Below are 18,411 nucleotides of genomic sequence, written 5' to 3' on the forward strand. Positions count from 1 at the left end.
AACCATGGTTAACATTGCCACTGGTATAACACTTGTTAGTGTGTTATAACACGCAATTCGCACACAACACAACCTAGGGTTTTTGTTTTGTTTTTGAGCACTTGAACCATGGTGACTAGCATGCTGTTTTAATCGTGACAACCCAGTTTTTTTTTAACCAACAGGCTAGTCACTGTGGCTTAAGTGCACCCACTTGACTCCTCCTGCCAGCGGGAGTGGCTAGACAGCCCAGGGGCAAACCCAGAACTCTGGCTACTATGCCGTAAGCCTAGCATTGCAGAAGTCTTGTTTACATCATCTAAGATATTAGCCCAGTTCACACATAACAAGAAGGCACCATGGATGGATTTCCCTGCAGAGCTTCTCATCATGGTGGCGGCTGCTATTTTCAATATTTGGGGTGCAGCGGGGGGCAGGACGCTGTAGCTTCTTATTATGTGCGAACTCACCCTCACCAGGTTTGCACCTAACGGCAAGCTATGGTGTGCCCCCGCCGTGGCTTGAATATTCAAAATGGTGGCTGCTGCCACAACAAGTGGGGAATTTAACCCACAGTGGCTTCTTTTTATATACGAACCAGGTCATTGAATCTGTGTTAAAGGTTAATTCAAAGTGGCTGTTCCAAATCAGTGACATTATAGTCTACATTTCTTTACATGTTCGGTATGTTCTGGAGTATGTTACTGAGTATGTTACTGAGATAATTCCTAAATTTCTTTCAGGATGTGTCTTATTTTGGGGGATATTCAGAACTAAATAAAGCTAGAGTTAAGTTTCCAGAAATATTGAGGATTTGGGTGGGTGGGTTGCTTTTGCAGGGGCAACCATTATGTTAATCCCTTCCCCCACTCTTAACTATTATTGGTTGAGCTGCTGTCGCAGAACGTTCACAAATCATTTTGCTTTTGTCAGTCACAATATCTTGATAATAGGTACAGTTTCTGTGAGGTAGAAATTGTTTTGGATAAGGGGAAAACTTTTTACAGGGCAGAAGGACAGGGGAGGTTTTGTGGTGGTTGTGGGAAGTAAGCAGAGAGGCAGGGGGCCTATGGAGCAAGGAGCTAAAAAGGCTGTGAATTCCTTCTTGGTGAACACTAAGCATATGGCAAAGAACTGAGAGCAAATTTGGAGTTGATTAGAGCATTTATTTTGGTTTTAAAGAGCTAGCATGTATTTAAATTTGAGGTGTGCTGGGAAGTAGATGGTTAGGTCCACACTGTGTGTGTGGTGTGTGTGCGTGTGTGCACACACATAGACCCGTCTCAAGCTGTATTGCTGAACTTGGTCTTCTCCCTGGGGCTCTGTTAACAATGCAGCCCTCAGCCTGGATATCTAGGGAATGTGTATTGGAATGCAATGACCCAGACCACTGGTGAATGCTAAAAATAAGGCTCTTCCAATGGCCTAGTGTGGCCCAAGTTTCTGGGGCACTGTTGTCAGGATAGGAAAGCTTGCTGATGGGGGTGTTCTGCACAGGCATGCTGAGTGTGTGATTTCTTCAGCGTTCAGTGCCTACATTGTTCAATAAGCGGATTAGAAAACACTGCATAAAGTGGCTTTTCAGGGAGCTGCTTTTATACCTGCTCCTTGCCTTGTTTTGCAAACCATGATTTCACAGTAGGGCCTATTCAGGCTGTTCAAATAGATTGGCCTTTTCAAGATCCTAAAGGTCACAGTTTCAGATTCACTTATTTCTCAGAGCACTTGCTGTTTTTCTTGTGGAGGGAGGGTATTTTGCAGGGGAGGGAATGAATTAATGTCTGAAATCTAAACTCTGGACTCTGTTTTTGGAGGAGCAAGAGATCTCCTCTGAGTTGAGTTGCTTAATCTGTTGAAAAGCACTGTCTGGTTTTTGGTGGTTGAACAGCTGTGCTGCCACTTCTCCTGTCCAAAAATGCGATGTTAACCAGAGGAAGGTCTCTGTGTGGTATCCTATATTAAATTTCTCTTATAAGGGTGTTACAACCACGATGCCTGGTGGTGCATCTGTAGGAAATAGCGTGTCTTCAGATGTGCATATATTTAAATTAGAGATGTGTTTGGGAAGGAGATGTGTTTTTGCTGCAGAATGGGTGAACACAGTCTGTGGAAATTATTTTTATTTCCTGTTTTTGAAAGAGAATATAACCAGTGCGCCCCCCTGCACCCCCCCCGCACCTATAGTCAACACTGCTGCCAAATTTTCCTCTGTGCTTATAAGGGCCCCAAAGCGTTTTCCTTTCCTTGATATACCCTGTGGACAACAATGCAATTTGTCTGGTAGCTCAGCCATTTTCGGCCTCTGGAATAGCAGAGGAGGCATTGGAAAGAGTTTTAGTGTGAGAGAGAGAGAGAGAGAGAGAGAGAGAGTTTTAATTCACCCCTTTGGTGCCTTTTACAACAGAGAATGTAGCTAAGAAACGCCTTAAGCAAGTATGTGGTGGTAACGATAAGCATCCCTTTGCTTTCCAGCGTGCTTGTGCGAAACGGAAAGTGGGGAAACTTCCTTTGGAAAGGGAGGTTCCACAGTGGCGGAGCATATACTTTGCATGCAAGAAGTCCCAGGTTCCATCCCAAGCAGCTCCAGTAATGAAGGGTGTTGTGTAGCAGGATTGGGGAAAACTTCTGCCTGAGATTTTGAAGGGCTGCTGCCATTCAGAGCAGTCAGTACTGAGCTAGGTGGCGCCAGTTGTCTGATTCAGGTTAAGGCAGGTTCCTGTGTTCACATGTTCGTTGCCATAGCAACCATGTGGAAAGGTAGGTAGGTAGCATTTCTGTACAAAGCACGTTGCAATATTCGTCTGTGAGAGGCTGCTGCTTCAGGTTTACAAATGGGGGCTGTGGCTGAGACAGGGGCTTACCGAAGGCTGAGTCTCTGGGAGAAACAGAACTTGCCCTCTGGTTTTCGCAGCCTGTCCATAACACTAGGACCACACTGCCTTTAATCTGCCTCCACCGTTGCAAATGCACTTGAAACTTCCCGTTTTTAATCTCGTTCTCTCTTTCTTCACTGTGAGGAAAGTGGCTGCCCCATACCTCATCCTATCTAGATTCGGGACATTCATTTAAGTGAGTTTTTGCCAATAAGTGTTGCCTGCTGAATTATTTGGGTTTGGCAGCTGACAGGTGAGAGATGGGGGATAAAGAGTTTGCTTGTGGGATTAGGATTACCGAGACCCAAAAGCAATGCACCAATTTGGACATTTCTGGATATGCCACTTTGCAGCCTGGGGAAGGCTGCACCTAGTGACAGTGAAATAAATGAATACATATATTTCTGTGTGTTGACACTTCCAGCTTGCTTTTCTTTTTGTTCAGAGCATTTTATCCTTGCAGCAGCCCTGTGGCAATAAGGTTAGGCTGAAATGATGGCATGCCAAGGCCACACAGCGGGCTCCATAGCTGAGCAGGGTTGAATCTGGTTTTTCCCACATCAAACCCAAACCCTCCAGCTGCCGTATCACGCTGGTGCTTGCAGTTACTAATTCTCAGTTTCCTGCCTCTTGTCTTTCTTGTATGTGTGTGTGCTGTTCGCATTTTGGTGTAGAGATCCATGCGAAAACCACATGACTCGCTCAACCAGCTCCAATTCAAGCCTTGATCCTAACTCCCAGTTCCAGGAGAATAATGGGCAGGTGCAGACTTCCAGGTGGGATGAGCAGCAGAAGGTGTTTGCCTTGGAACAGATCTGTGGGGTCTTCAGAGTTGACCTGGGACAGATGAGGTCTCTTCGCCTTTTTTTCAGGTAAGAAGATACATTTGGAGATGTTCTGCCTTGGCTGTCTTTGCTCTGTTACCTAAGCGAGTGACTTCACAGCAAAACCAGAATGAGTTTCCATCCTTGAGCGTGTTCTAGGTAGAAGCCTGCCTAGAAGATTCGCATAGTATTGGGTAATATTTTCAGATGGTGCTGGGCCCCTCAGCCTGTATCTTTCAGACAGCATGCTGCCTGCAAATCAGTGACCCAAGACTCACTATTTTTGGTTGTGACGGAATTCTACTGAACTGGCAAAAAAAAGAGAGAGAAAAGAAATTTGGAAGTAGGCCAGTTTCTGTGAATTCACACATAACTGGCTCTTCTTACCCAGCTTGGAATCTGCAACCTGCATAAAACCTGACTTCCTGAAGCTGGGACTACACATTACCTCAGCAAACATGGGTGTCTGCCAAGGTAATATGTAATTCCAGCCTGAGAATTGCTGCTGCTGCTGCGTTTTCTCTTCTCTCCCCTGCTGTCCCCCCATCCCCCACGGCCTGTGTTTAGATTCCCGTGGTCTCAGAGAAGACCTTGAGAAGTACAGGCAGTGAAGGCATTATGAATCTGCCACCACCTAACATGCTCTTGGAAGTGGCAGAAACCACCCAAACCAACACAGGGTCTCAATCTTTCTGTGTGGTTGAAGGTCACACTAGTGTTTCTTTTCTGGCCCAGTAGCTCTGGAGTCCTGGGAAAACAGAGTGAGCAGAGGGACATGTCCGCACTCATAGACAACCCAGTGTCTATCAGCCTGAACTGTTCAGTTCCCCAAACTGCTTAGGTGAGCTGGAAGCATTTAAGAGTGTGAACCAAGAGGGAAGGCCATCTCTGCTGCAGACTCTTGTGTCAAAAGGCAACATGCATATAACTTGGAACAAATATTTGCTTCGAACTGTAAGTCATAAGGTAGTCTTGTTATAATAAAATAAAGGAAAGCATCAAAACAAATAGGAACACAGGAAGCTCCCTTTTATACAGTCATACCATTGGTCCATGTAGTTCAGTATCGTCTGCAATGCTGACTGGCAGCAGGTCTCCAAGGTTTCTGGCTGGGGTCTCTCCCAGCCCTACCTGGAGATGCCAGGAAAGCATATTGTCCTTGGCACTCTGGAAGATAAGTGAGAACCAGCTGTTATCTGCCCAATATTGCCAGGCACAAAGGATGAGTCAATCTGTATGTCCTAGCAGTGGGAGGAGCTCCTTGCCCATCTGTCTCTTGCACTTGCATCTCCTCTATATTTATAGCTCTGCCTGTGTTAATTGCTGCTTCGCCCATCATCCTCTTTTCTCTTTGCTTTGACTTCGAGTATGTTGAGTATATAAGGCTTTTCTAGGGTCTGGGCTGAATAAACAAGAAGCATGTACTTCTGTTCCATAAAATTTAGGTTCCTTGCAAGCTACAGGGGGGTACAAGATGAAGTCTCGTCATTTAGAACTGGGGAGAGCTGAAGGGCTATGGCTAGCTATCCTGTTAAAAAAGGTAAAGGTAAAGGTGTCCCTAGCCGGTCATGTCCAACTCTAGGGGGTGGTGCTCATCTCCATTTCTAAGCCAGCGCTGTCCGAAGAGCCAGCGCTGTCCGAAGACGCTTCCGTAGTCATGTGGCTGGCATGACTGAACACCGAGGTCCACGGAACGCTGTTACCTTTCCTGCCAAAGCGGTACCTATTCATCTACTTGCAATTTCTTGCTTTCGAACTGCTAGGTTGGCAGGAGCTGGGACTGAAGACGGGAGCTCACTCCGTCACGTGGCACTCGGGTCTCAAACTGCTGTCCTGCCGACCTTCTGGTCTGCAGTTCAGCATCTTAACCACTAAGCCACCGTGGTTCCTAATTTACCAGAGACTAACTATCCTGTTAGTCTCTAGTAAATTAACAGATTTTTCATACAGTTTTCATGAGCATGAGAGATGTTAACTTTCATTCCACAGTGTTCTTTTTCTGCTGTTGTTGCCCACAAATACATGTACAATAAATACCCAGATCAGATATGGAACAATATTGATATGTGAATTCAAAAATCATAAAACTTGGAGAACGCATCAAGCAAGCTTTTGTTTGTTTCCTCCTTTTCAATCCTTGAGCTGCAACTATTATTTTTCACTTACTATTTTACTATCACAATTTCAGGGGGTGACTTGGTAACCATGAGGACTAGAAACCTTTCTTTACAAAAGAAAGCTGGGATTCCTGAGGGTCTGATGAGCCAATGGTCACCCTCAACTGCCTCAGGCCTCTGTGTTATTCATCCCTACCATAAGGGGGTTTTAGGTTAAAAGGGGAAATTATGTGTCTAATAATCCATCACATCCACCTGTTGTCTGTCTAGTATGGTGATTATTTATGCCATACAGCTTATTTGAGAAGCAAACTGATCTTGGCAGCTGGCTCCTCAGCTACTTTGCTCAGATACATATCCATAGGACCTACTCTGGACAGCACGGTTCCACCTGATACTCTTTTTGTTTGTACAGTGCCTAGCATACCGGGGCTCTGGTTGATTACCATAAACAACCTGATAAGTACTACCAGATGTAGGCAAAGCTCCTTTTGGGGTACAGAGAAGAGCGTGGCATGCTCTGATTCTGAGAGGCCTCACAAGCACCAATTGGGCTATGAAACTTCATAATCAGAGCAGCGTGTGCTTTGCAGGGTGGGGGGGAATGAAACTGAAAAGCAACCTCTACACCCCAGGGGGGTGGGGTGGGGAAGCAAAGTATGTGCTTGGAATATATTATGCAAAGTAAGGCCAGAGGGTTGGTATAATTCATTTTGATTGCAGTTCAGCGTTTCCAGAGAACTTACCATTTCAGTCCTTGCTGACCCATTCAGGGGGGAAGGAGGGAGGGACTTGTTGGAGAGGGGCCCAGAAAAGGTGGGGGAAATAGGGAGCTCTATGCAGGGCACAGATGCCTGTTCTCTGGAAAGTCCAACTAGATCATTTTGGTTTCTGCAGCTTTTGCCAGCATTGCCCTTCATGCATCATCAGAACCACATTCTCTTGTGTACCTTTATTTGGAGGAGTGCTGATCACGTTGCAGCTCAGCCATGCCCCCCTGCACATGGGATCGGCAGACATTGCTTGTGCTGCCTCTGTTAGAGGATGCCCCGCCCCTAGGCATTCTGGCTAGTAAATTCCGCACTTGACTCTCTATTCCCTTTTCTCTCCCCACCCATTTTCCTTTAGTGATGAGGCATGTACCAGTGGGCAGCTGGTTGTTGCTAGCAGGGAGAGTCAATATAAGATTTTCCACTTTCACCATGGTGGCCTGGATAAACTTTCTGAAGTGTTTCAGCAATGGAAATACTGCACAGAGACCCATCTCAAAGACCAGGTAAGGGGTGAAGAGCGGAGCAGAGTACCAAAAACAGGCCACGGCTTTGTAGCTGGTGATGAGATGGAGAGAAGGACATTTGAGCAGCGTCTTGTTTCTGACATGTCTGGATAATGGCCAGGGCTTGCAAACTGATGCACTTACCTTGGTTGGTTCTTTTTTGTGCTGGAAAAGGAGATACAGCACTGCTTTGCTTCCTTACTTAGCTGAATGGGATTTGGGGTGGGAGGCTTCCTAAGTATTCATTTAATCTAAGATCAGGATTAACAGGGCATAGGTTTACATAGGGTTATTTAAGCACAAGCACCTGGCAGGAAGATGCTGCATTTGGTTAAAGAGTTTTATCCAAACAGGAGATTCAAAGGCTGGAGGGTTTGTTCTAGAATGCTTTATCGGGCAGAGTAATAAGTTCAGTGAGTCTTAATTGTTACAACCATAAGTCACAATGGAAGAATAACCAAACCAATAAATAGAAGGAGTATAATTACTGCAAAACAAAATATTCACAACCACAATAAAATATTGAACTTATTTGTTATACAGCTGGAAAATTAGAAAATTGGCTGAAGGTTTAGAAGATGGCAAGGCAAAACATGCCACTGCCAATAAGGTCACACTATTGTAAGAAGCCAGTAGAAAGCATTTAAGATACGTACTGGCTTCTATAGCCTCTTCTGTAGCTAAGATTTAGGCCTACTTTTATTTCTTTTGTTTCTTGGTGCCCTCAACAGACCTGTAACGTAGGCCAGTTGTTATAAAAATTTGGAAACTGCAGGACAAAGAGTGGATTCTTTCAAGGTTTATTTATATGTATACTTTCCTTCTTGTTTGGTGTGAAGAGGAGTGAATGCTGTGAGTATATAGAAGGGGCTGGGTTTGAACTTCCAGTCCAGGAAGATGCACTGTCTTGACTGGCCCATATTATCTCTGTGATTAAGCTTATACTGACGGAGTTCATTCTGTGACTCCTAGCAGTCTATTCAAATGGTGTTTTGACAAGGCCGTATTGCTGTATCTTGCTTCAATCTGCACAAAGGCCTTGTAAAGGCGTTAATTATATGTTTAAAGATACTAGAGATGCTTGTTAGAAACAGTGATTTCTAAATTCCCTTCATTCCCGCCAACCCCCTCCCCCACTTTTCCTCCTGCTGCGTTCCTCTCATTATGGTACCGTGGGGGCTTGCATCTGTGTGGAGCAACCTTTTGATTTTTAAATTAAATGTCAGCTTGCAGTTTTCACCCCGGAATGGAATGGCAAGCGTCCTCTGAGAGCCTGGCACTGCTACCTCTCTCTTGCCTAACAGCAATCCTTTTGTATGTGGCCAATCACATGTAATTTATTGTGTGCATTCCTGGGCAGACTCAAGATATTGCTGCAAGCTGTGTTAATTCTGATCTAAGATAGGGAAGGGTGGGAAAGGAAGGAAATGTAATGAAGCAGTTTGGTGTTGCCCTGATCCTTAATTACTCCTACTATATTTGCTGGCTTGGGCCAGAAGTCTTCCCAAACCTCCAGGGCTTAGTGGTTCTCCCAGGAAAGTCAAGACAAGATCTTCCATTTCACTGTGTTGGGGGCCTTGATAAGATGTCTGAGCGATGGAAATGGAGGTAAGGGTCCTGCAGCGATTGCACCGGCCCTCTCTCCTATTTTGTCTCCCAATTAGCAGCTCACCGATGTGAAGACCTGCATGCAGTTCTCCATCCGCCGGCCCAAGCTGCCTTCCTCAGAGACCCATCCGGAGGAGAATGCTTACAAGCGCTTAGATGTCTCTGCGTGGCTCCATCACCTGAATGAGACTGGACAGGTGGAAGAAGAATACAAGCTGAGGAAGGTGAGGGAGAAATCACAATGGCTCGTTCTGCTCCACTCGTTTCGACAGAAGAAAGTCTCCGTGTGGAACGTGGAGCAAGTCGAGCTCATTTTTGTCAGGAACCCTTACATTGTGCCACTGGTTCTTTCAATGAGGGTGTAACCAAGTCAGCTAAACGAAGAATAATATAGCATCTCTCGCTCAGCTGGATTGTGTGCAGCCGCTCTTTGGGACATGAAGACCAGTGGACATTTCCAGGGGTGCTTGTGCAGGATGTCAAGCCAGTGTGGTGTAGTGGCTAGAGTGCTGGACTGGGAGTCGGGAGATCCGGGTTCTAGTCCCCACTCGGCCATGGAAGCTCACTGGGTGACTTTGGGCCAGTCACAGACTCTCAGCCCAACCCACCTCACAGGGTTGTTGTTGTGAGGATAAAATGGAGGAAGGAGGAGGATCATGTACGCTGCCTTGAGTTCCTTGGAGGAAAAAAGGCGGGATATAAATGCAATAAATAAATAAAATAATAAATGTCAAGCCCAAAGAAAGCTCCTGAGGCAGTCTGGCTTAAAATAATTAAGGGTCAGGGGATGCATGCAAGGCTGGGTCCAAGTGTGAAGTTTCCAAGATTAGGGATGAAGTTGTGATGTGAGAATGATGCATCAATTGTGTAGGCACTCCAGGGGGGTTATTGACATTGAAATGAGCTTGATTTGTGTCTCCCCTGGGAAAAGGGGGGGCACTGCTTTCCCTCTAAGCATGTGTAGATTGTGGGCTCCTGAATCAAGGCATCACTTGTCAGGTAGAGCAAAAGAGATTCAGTTTCAGAAACTGCAACACTTTTCTCTGTTGCAGCTTCTTATTCTTCTCCCCTCCTTCCCAGGCTATTTTCTTTGGTGGGATCGATGTCTCCATCCGTGGCGAGGTCTGGCCTTTCCTGTTGCACTACTATAGCTATGAATCCACTTCAGAGGAGAGGGAGGCGCTCCGAGTGCAGAAGAGAGAGGAATACTTTGAGATCCAGCAGAAAAGGTAATAACGAGGGGTGCCGAGGGGTCCTGCTCTACTCCTTTGAGGTCTGTCTACATCAGCCTTCCCTAACCTGGTGCCTTCCAGATGAGCTGGACTATGTCTCCCAGGGGATGCTGGGAATTGTAGTTGAACCCATCTCGAGGACGGCAAGTTCGGGAAGGCTGGTTTACATATTGTCTTTTTAAATGGCTTTTATAAGCAGTGATGCTAAAATGACACTGAGATTTAGACCTTACTCTATCCTTCCCCCTCCCCTCAGATAACTCCCACCTGAAAAAGTCCCTGGTAGCCATGATGATGAGAAGGTAACTAAGGCTGTGTACAGACAATTATTTCTCTGGAGTGGTGAGAGCAACTTACGCTTTATTGCCACTGGGGCAGTAGCCCTGATCCAGTATCTGCAACTTGATAACTGTATGAACATCACGGAGAAGGGAAACGTCTGTTATGTGCCATTTTTCCTAATTCGTACTTTCAACTGCTTCCTCTAAACCTGTGTAAGTCAGTGGAGTGCTGCAACTGAGCTAAACCAGATCAGAATCGGCACAGTCATTCAGACCATGGAAACTTTTTTATATTCCCCTCCCCCCAACACTCCGTTATTAAAGGGCTACACAAGCACATACATGGATGTGTATCTGACCTTTCACATTAAGAAAGCAACTTTAAACTCTGTTCCAAAAACGCTCTAGCCATTTGGGGGAAGGGAGTGTGCTGCTTTTCACGCTCACTATCTAACAGGTGTGCCCACAATAGTCACACCAAAATGGGCACATGTCTTGGTGCAGAAGTGCTTTTCATGCTCCTGGGATCTTGTTTAGGCATTTCCAGGCAGAGGCTGAAGCACTTCAAAAACCCGCCAAGCTGGTGGGGAATATTAAAATGGTCACGTGCACCACTGATGAGGACAGTTATCCATCTCTCTGAAAAGTGGTCCTCTATGCACAGCCTGAAGCCCATTAGCATGCCCAGCTGTGTGTGTTAGTGCACATATCGGCATCATTTTGCTTGTTGAAACTCTAACATTTTTTCAACAAAGCTCATTTCAGGTAGTTGCAAGTCACAGCTGTGTGAAGGTAGCTGGTCAGCCGTTCCTCATCAGCATGAGTCTATTTGAGGGGAGACTGATCAAAGAGGAAGGTAACCACTTGGTCTGCAAAAGTGCCCCAGTTCTCTTTTATTTTGGCCCTAATCTGAAAGGATCCCCAGGACCCTCTCCACCAGATTCAGCAGCAGTTGATTTTGGGCTGTATTCTCATTGTTATGTGATCCTCAGGCTCTCCCTGACTCCAGAGGAGCAGAAGGCATTCTGGCGGAATGTGCAGTTCACAGTTGACAAAGATGTGGTGAGGACTGACCGCAGTAACCAGTTCTTCCGAGGAGAGAACAACCCCAATGTGGAAACCATGAGGTGACTATTTTACCCCACTGGTGCCAAAGAGTGCACTGAGAACTTTGCACCCAAATGAAAAAGCCAGATGCTTAGAGACCAGCCTTCGAGGCACCATGCTTCTAGGTAAACCATGAAAGATATATTGGCCTTTAGCCTGAAGGAAATAAATAAATAAATAAATAAATAAATAAATAAATAATAATTGTTGTTGTGTAGCACTTTTGAGTGCTTCTCATGAATTATCTAGTTGTAATCCTTACCCCAAACCCTCTAAGTCAGTATTACTATTCCTCAATATTGCAGGTGGAGGGACTGAGGTTGAAAGAGAGCCGGTTGTCTAAGGCTACCTACTAAGTTCATGACAGAGATGAAATTTGAACCAAGGGCTTCCTAATTCATGGCTTTGTTGCTTTGCTCTTGGCATCCTCTCATTTTTGCAGAAGGCCTAAGTCAACTTCCTGTTCGAAGGAATGGCAGCTGCTCCATATTTTGGGAGGCTCACCTTCTCTCATTCACTCTTGACCGACATGTACTCTTAGACCAGAGCCTGGGGGACATCATATTCCAACTGCATATTGTACTCTTTGAGTGGCTTACAGGAAAAATGAAGGAGTTTGCAGCTGCCGGAGCCTGACATGAAGCTGAGATGTCACAGTGCCAGACTGAGTTGAGCGCATCATCTTGCTCAAGGCTATAGTAGCAGAGAGCAATGTTACTGTTCATAAGGGGCATTTGGAAATATATTATGGACTGGAAGACTATTCTGGGGATGTGTAGCTAGTCTGTTTATTTTATACTAGCTGTACCCATCGCAAAAAAATTTGCAACCGTATGTAACTTATCATTCAGTAACTTTGTTAATCAGCTATCTTACTCATTTTTATATATATATATCACGCTGTCAAAGATTTCATAATGGAAGTGTGAAAAGAATTCAGAGTGCTAATTCAAGTACTAAATGTTGATTTTATTATTATTTATTTATTTCTAAACATCTTTGCCATCCCACACCTTCAATTAGTAAATTACATGGCTGAGCTGCTTCTCATATACTACTCCATGATATGATTGATATCTTCAAAACTAGTGGCACCAACAACCTGTAGTAATAGCAATCTAAGAAAATAGCTTTCTGTATCTGAAGGAGATGCACCATACGTTCTCCCTAGACAGGGACAGCCCAAGGCACTGGGGATTGCATACATCAGGGATGCAGAATCCCAGCCCTGGGGGCCCAATCCAGACTGCTTGGGGTCCCAATCCAGACTTTCCAGGTTCCTCAGGTGCCCCCCCTTTCCCCCAATCTCTGATTTTTTGGTGGCTTCCCAGCTTTTGTGCAGTTTTCTCCTCATTCTAAATGGTTGAAATGCTTCTCCTAAGGCTCACTGACTGGCAGCTAAGAGCTTTAAGCTACAATAGGCCAGTAGTTTTGCTGTTTTGGCTTCATCCCTTTTGCCTTTGGCCCCACCCACCACTGGAATGCAGCCCCCAAGAGCTTCTCCAAAATGGAATTCAGTCCTCAGGCTGAAAGAGGTTCAACACCCCTGGCATGCATCCTATAAAACGCAGTAGAGTTAGGGATGCAGAACCTCTGGTCCATGGGCCAAATATGGACCTCCAGGCCTACCAGTCCAGATCTCCAGGCTCTTCTAAGGCCAAGCCCCTTCATTGGCCCCACTCCAGGTTCCTGATATTTACTCCAACTGCAGTTATTGATTCCTTCCAACTGTAAAGCTGGACTCACGCACACTGGGGAAGGAGAATGCCTGGATGCACATGTCTCTCCCCCCCCCCCCCCGTTGCTCACTGGACAAAACTAAGAGTCACTTCTGTAGCTCCACCCATTTTTGCTCTGGCAACAAAGACAAAGCTAGCAAGGAAACAGACAAAAGTTTTCAGGAAGATGGTGGATTCCAAGGCCTGATAGTTGGGATGTGGCATCTTATTCTGTAAAGATGCATGATGAAACCAAAAAACTTTGAAGTCTCATTGATTTGACTGGCTTAGTTCTCCTGTTCTAAGTCTATGTGTGTCTATTCAGAAGTATGTTTCATTGAGGTCTATGGGACTTACTTCCAGGTAAGTGTGTATAGTAAATTGCTTGACTGTACTGTGCCCTAATTGTGGAAAGATCCACCCTTGTAAAGTATTGAAATCTAAAGATCGTGTTTTAAAGCCGCAACGCCTGTAAATTCTGACTTGTAAACTCATTTTAGCCGTTCCATACGCTAGTCCCATTACATGTTCATGTGTGAGGTTTTCAACCATGAGAGCTGAGGACTTTTATGCCCCTGGGGTCTTGCTAAAGTGGCTGGAAAGGTGGCCGTGGGCTTCCCTTCCATTTGACTCCTACAAGATGCGCTTTGTGGTGGTGCTCGGGAGAGAATCCTTCTAAGCATTTGGCCCAGGGATGCCAAGGTTGAGACTTTCTCTCACTGGGGAAGTTACTTGAATAGAAGAGCTGTTGGTCTCTTAGCAGCTCAGAGGGCTTGGGTCACGTGTGTTCACTTGCCCCTTACACATGCCCATTATCGTTATCTGTAAAAATATATTCAAATGTGGGAAAACTTTAACATTTTCTGGTGTCCAATATTGAAGCATAGAGTTGGAAGGTAAAAGATCCTGTCCTGAGGCTGATCTGGTTTTTAAAGCTGGCCAAATCAGCAACCCTACAAAAATGTTTTGGGGTGGTGATATTTTCACATATGCCACCCCAATTAGCTTGGTTTAGACCTGGGCTCTACTGAAATAGCCACATGGTCCTCATAAGTGAGTTAAAAGGCCCTTTTGGAGCAACAAAATTGTTTGTATAGAAGACAAAATGTTTCCCTCGCTAATGTTGCAAACAGCTACAATTGTCCTGGAAGCTACGTGTGTTCTGTGTCAAGGTAGTCCTTTTCTTCCACATTTTGGTTTCTTAAAGAACTCCTTACCGATATTTCTCTGGCGCAAGAAGAGCAGGACTGCTTGCAGACTTCACCCTCCTGGCCTGACCTTCTGGTATTTTGGCTGTCCTCTTCCTAGGCGCATCTTGCTGAACTACGCGATGTACAACCCTGCCATTGGCTACTCCCAGGGGATGTCTGACCTCGTTGCCCCTGTCCTCGCTGAGGTGCTGGACGAATCAGATACTTTCTGGTGCTTTGTGGGTCTGATGCAGAACACCATCTTTATCAGCTCCCCTCGTGACGAGGATATGGAGAAGCAGCTGGTGAGGATTTGGGGCTGGAGCTCTCCTTCCCTGCCCCCGCATGCTGCCTTCCCCCCCCCAGCTTCCAAACAAACCAGAAACATGAGCCGCTAGTGACTCTGTGCATCTGACTGGAGAAATGAGCTGGTGTGAGCTGTCCGGGTAGCCTCAGACAGGCATCCCTGGTCAGGCTCAGCAAGCAGGTGCTCTGGGAGTGCGGAAATTCACCCTCCTGGAACCTGCCTCTGCAACTAGTAGGCGGCTCATGTGAGCAATTCTGCATGCCAGTGGGTTTGCTGGGGCTGAAGGGCTTGGGGCGGGCAGCTTCCCCAGCCTGGTACCCTCCAGGTGTTTCAGACTACCACTCCCATAATTCCTGACCATTGGCCGTCCTGCCGGGAAGTATGAGAGTTGTAGTCCAGCACAGGGGAAATAGAATAGACAGTGTCTGGAAAAAGTAGCCGAGTCTCCCCCCCCCCCCCCCCCCGGCCAGGAGAAACAGGCCGTGGCTCAGCTGAGCGGCCCTTTCTTTTTGCAGATGTATCTGCGGGAACTGCTACGGCTGATGCATGTGCGCTTCTACCACCACTTGGCCTCCCTTGGGGAGGACGGCCTTCAGATGCTGTTCTGCCACCGCTGGATCCTCCTTTGCTTTAAGCGGGAGTTCCCAGATGCAGAGGCTCTGCGCATTTGGGAAGCCTGCTGGGCTCACTACCAGGTAAGGCCTTGGGGGCAGAGATGTCCCCTTTGTTGGGGGCTCTTGCCTTGCCCTCTGGGAGGATGCTGGGCAGGAGCATTGCCAGTTGCAGCGGCTGCTTTCCAGCCCCCTCCCCTCCCCTGCCTGGATTGTGATGAGCTGAACAAGTGTCCCCGTCTTCCCGTCTTGGCGATCTGCTGGTCTTCTCCCCCACTGCTTGCCTCTGACATCGCACAAACCAATGCGAGTTTCACCCGGACGGCTCATTATGGAACTCCTGCGCTGCTGCTCTTGCTGCTGTCGCAGCCTGTCAGCCTGAACGGCCTTCCGCCTGCCTTGCAGTTGTCACTGCAACCCGGCTGCCTGGCTTTCTCCGAGTGGTAAACGTTGCTCTGAAGGACATTCAGAGGCTAATTTCCTTCTTCCCTATGTGGTTAGGCCCAGGACCGAGCAGCAGGAAAGAGCATACGGTTTCTGTCTGACCTGGTCTTGTCTGAAAGAGGAGGCCTCTACCAAACTGTGTTAGCCATATGCTGCTTGCTGACATTTCTCTTTGCTAAATAGTTGCTCCCTGGTGGTGGTCCGGAGGGGGAGGGGAGCGAGTGCCTGGAGGGAACTTGCCTAGAAGGAGCAACATGGAGGGGCCACTCTTCCTAGCAGTGGCTTCACAACGCTCAGTCAGGTGGTCCAGCTGGCAGGATCTACATTAGGAGGTTGGGTTTTTTTTACTAGAACCCCAAGATTGATCAACCAGAGCCCGGTGCAAGAGACATACACTTGGAATGAAAAAGGTCTGAGCCCAGGAATTTGTTTTGAGTACCAGAACTGAATGGAGCCCATGGTCCTTCCACACACACAAATCCAGGTTACACCATCCTCTTCATCTCAGCAGGGTCATTTAGGGCTGGGGGCAGGAGGGAGTCACTTGTTGCTTCCATGGTTAAACAACTGGCAGTCAGAAATCATTGCAGATCTACTGCAAATCATCCAGAGATTTGCAAATAGATCCAGATCTATTTTCTGCCTATGCTTAGTCTGGACAGCTGTGGTGATAAAACCCAGAATGTTAAGCAAGTAGAAGAACTTAGTCCTGTGACCAGAATAATTCAAAATGGAACATTTGAGAAATTATGCATTAATATGGCTTATCAAGTACCTAATTTGCTTGTTGCTGAATTTCAAATATTTTGGTAGAAATAAAATCCTTTCACTCTTTAAAAAAAAAAAATGATAGCTTTGTGGTCAAAATCTTACATACAAGATTTTGTACACTCAGGCTGTAAATTTTTCATGCTATAAACATGTAACACGTTCTCTTGAATACATCTAAGTTTTGTGCGGATTTGCAGTCTGATCTACCCATTTTGACTTCCTCTCTTTCCACGGCCGTCATTTTGAAAGTGTTCTCTAAGAATCCCATCATTTATGGCAGGCGTAGGCAACATGCAGCCCCCACAGCCCCCCCCTTGTGAGCCCCGCACCACTCTGAAATTTTTTTTGGGGGGACATTTCATTTTTACCCCCCCCCTTTTTCAGCACCCATGGGGGGGGTGGACCTCCCAAAGTTGCCCACCCCTGCTGCATGGAGTTTTGGTCTAAGGTCTATGCAGGCATTTGCCTGTAACATGATGCCAGGGCTCCCCTTGTGACCTGGACCCCCTGAGCAGCTCCTTAAGGATCTCTTGCCTCCTTAAGAGTCCCACCTTTCTTCTTTTAACTTCCCCTTCCCAGTAACATGGGGCTTAGGCTGTAGGCGTGGGGTGACACTAGACACAGGGTTTAACCACAACAGTTTACTAGAAGATTTAAAGCAAACAAATTACAGCTAAAGGTGTTTACACAATAGAGCTGAGTGATACAAAAGGCATCAAGAGAAAATAAAAGTTGCAAAAGGCAAGTTCCCTTACCCTAGCTGTACTTAAGACTTCTTCCTGCTCCCTCTTCCTGACTCTGCTCTTCCTGCGCCGGTGTTTCTCACTCTCTCTTTATATACCTTCCTCCCTCAAAACCAAAAGTACTGTTTCAAACCTGAAGAAGTGAAATTGATCTAAGGAAATGAAACTGAAACTTAACTGGGGAAATGAAACTACTCCTCTCAGGGCAGCCCCTCCCAACAAAAACTCCAAGCCTCTAGGCCTGATTTTTTTCTTTTCCTTGCTTCTGTAGACCTCAAGCCTTCACACATGAGTAGACCAAAACTGAGGAGGGGGTGTGGGTGCCTATGGAAGCCCCACCCCCAATGTCTCTGCATGCCTATCTGCTTTATGGGCATGCAGGGACGTTGGGGGTGGAGCTTTTAGCATGAAGACCTGAAACAGGTTCTGTAAGTGCATTTGACTGAACGCACTTGCAAAACTTCCACATCCGGGAACCCTGACTTACCGGGGTACCTGATCATGGGAGCTTTTTAAGTGCATTCAGCCGAACGCCCTTACTGAACCCTTTTCAGATCCTTGTGCTCAATGCACAGAGATCTATAAGGCAGTCAGGAACATGGGGATGTTGAAGCGCAAGGCTTATATGTGCATCCATGTCGCCTCCTCAGTTCTGGTCTACTTACGTTGCACACAAATGCCTGTGCAGGCCTCTAATTACTCAGATACTGTTAAATGCATGATTTTTTGTGCTATGTAGCTTTGGAAGCATTTGGCTTTGACTGGTTTACCATACAGCAGAGGGCAGCATAGGAGTCTTCTGAAATTAGAATGCACCCTCCTCCTAATACCACTTTCATTTTTATTTGGAACCTATAGATTAAGCTTTGGGAAACACGTGACATAGAATTAGAATAATAATTCTATACTGGTCAGTGTCTTCTGCTGATTGTGGCCAGACAGATAGCCCAAGGAAGTTTGAAAGCAGTACAGGCTGGTCGTATATGTTGCCCGTTGTTAGTGGTATGCTGCCTTGGGCCTGTCAGAATGTCAATCTTCATTTCCCCCCATCACTGCTAGGTATGACTATCTTTTGGGTATTCTTCTAATGTTCTGTAATCTGACATACAGGATAGCCTATACATTTACTCCCAGGTAAATGTAGAGGATTGCAGTCTTATTTCACATTGCTACAAGAGATGGGCTGATTTAGACGTGACTTGCATATGGGCAGCATGAGGTTTAAGCGCATTGACTGTGCAGCCTCTAGTGCAGGGTGGGGAACCTCAAGACTGAGGGCCAAATCTAGCACTCCTAGGACCCCAATCTAGCCCTCCAGGGCTCCCCAAAT

General features: G+C 46.3%; 1 protein-coding gene and 1 long non-coding RNA gene across 5 annotated transcripts in view; one reads left to right on the forward strand and one right to left on the reverse strand.

Annotated features, from left to right (window-relative positions):
* TBC1D16 (TBC1 domain family member 16) overlaps positions 1–18,411 on the forward strand; it is a 75,415-nt gene that overhangs the window by 52,066 nt on the left and 4,938 nt on the right. For 3 of the 4 annotated variants that reach the window (XM_084837687.1, XM_084837686.1, XM_084837685.1), the window contains 7 exons: positions 3,527–3,724; positions 6,922–7,069; positions 8,734–8,901; positions 9,758–9,906; positions 11,183–11,317; positions 14,324–14,510; positions 15,028–15,207. In XM_084837687.1, coding sequence (XP_084693813.1) covers positions 3,527–3,724; positions 6,922–7,069; positions 8,734–8,901; positions 9,758–9,906; positions 11,183–11,317; positions 14,324–14,510; positions 15,028–15,207 — 1,165 coding nt within the window. The remainder of the gene's footprint in view (positions 1–3,526; positions 3,725–6,921; positions 7,070–8,733; positions 8,902–9,757; positions 9,907–11,182; positions 11,318–14,323; positions 14,511–15,027; positions 15,208–18,411) is intronic. The other variant, XM_084837688.1, reaches the window with a different exon arrangement.
* On the reverse strand, positions 3,417–17,178 carry LOC146353932 (uncharacterized). The gene is made up of 4 exons (XR_014788234.1): positions 17,094–17,178; positions 8,742–8,866; positions 4,721–4,843; positions 3,417–3,984 (listed from the first exon to the last, which is right to left on the reverse strand). It is a non-coding gene; the product is annotated as an uncharacterized LOC146353932 (long non-coding RNA).

This window comes from Heloderma suspectum, chromosome 2 (genome assembly GCF_057233095.1).
Source record: "Heloderma suspectum isolate Gila_16-S chromosome 2, 16-S_ref, whole genome shotgun sequence".
NCBI classification, from domain to species: Eukaryota; Metazoa; Chordata; class Lepidosauria; order Squamata; family Helodermatidae; genus Heloderma; species Heloderma suspectum.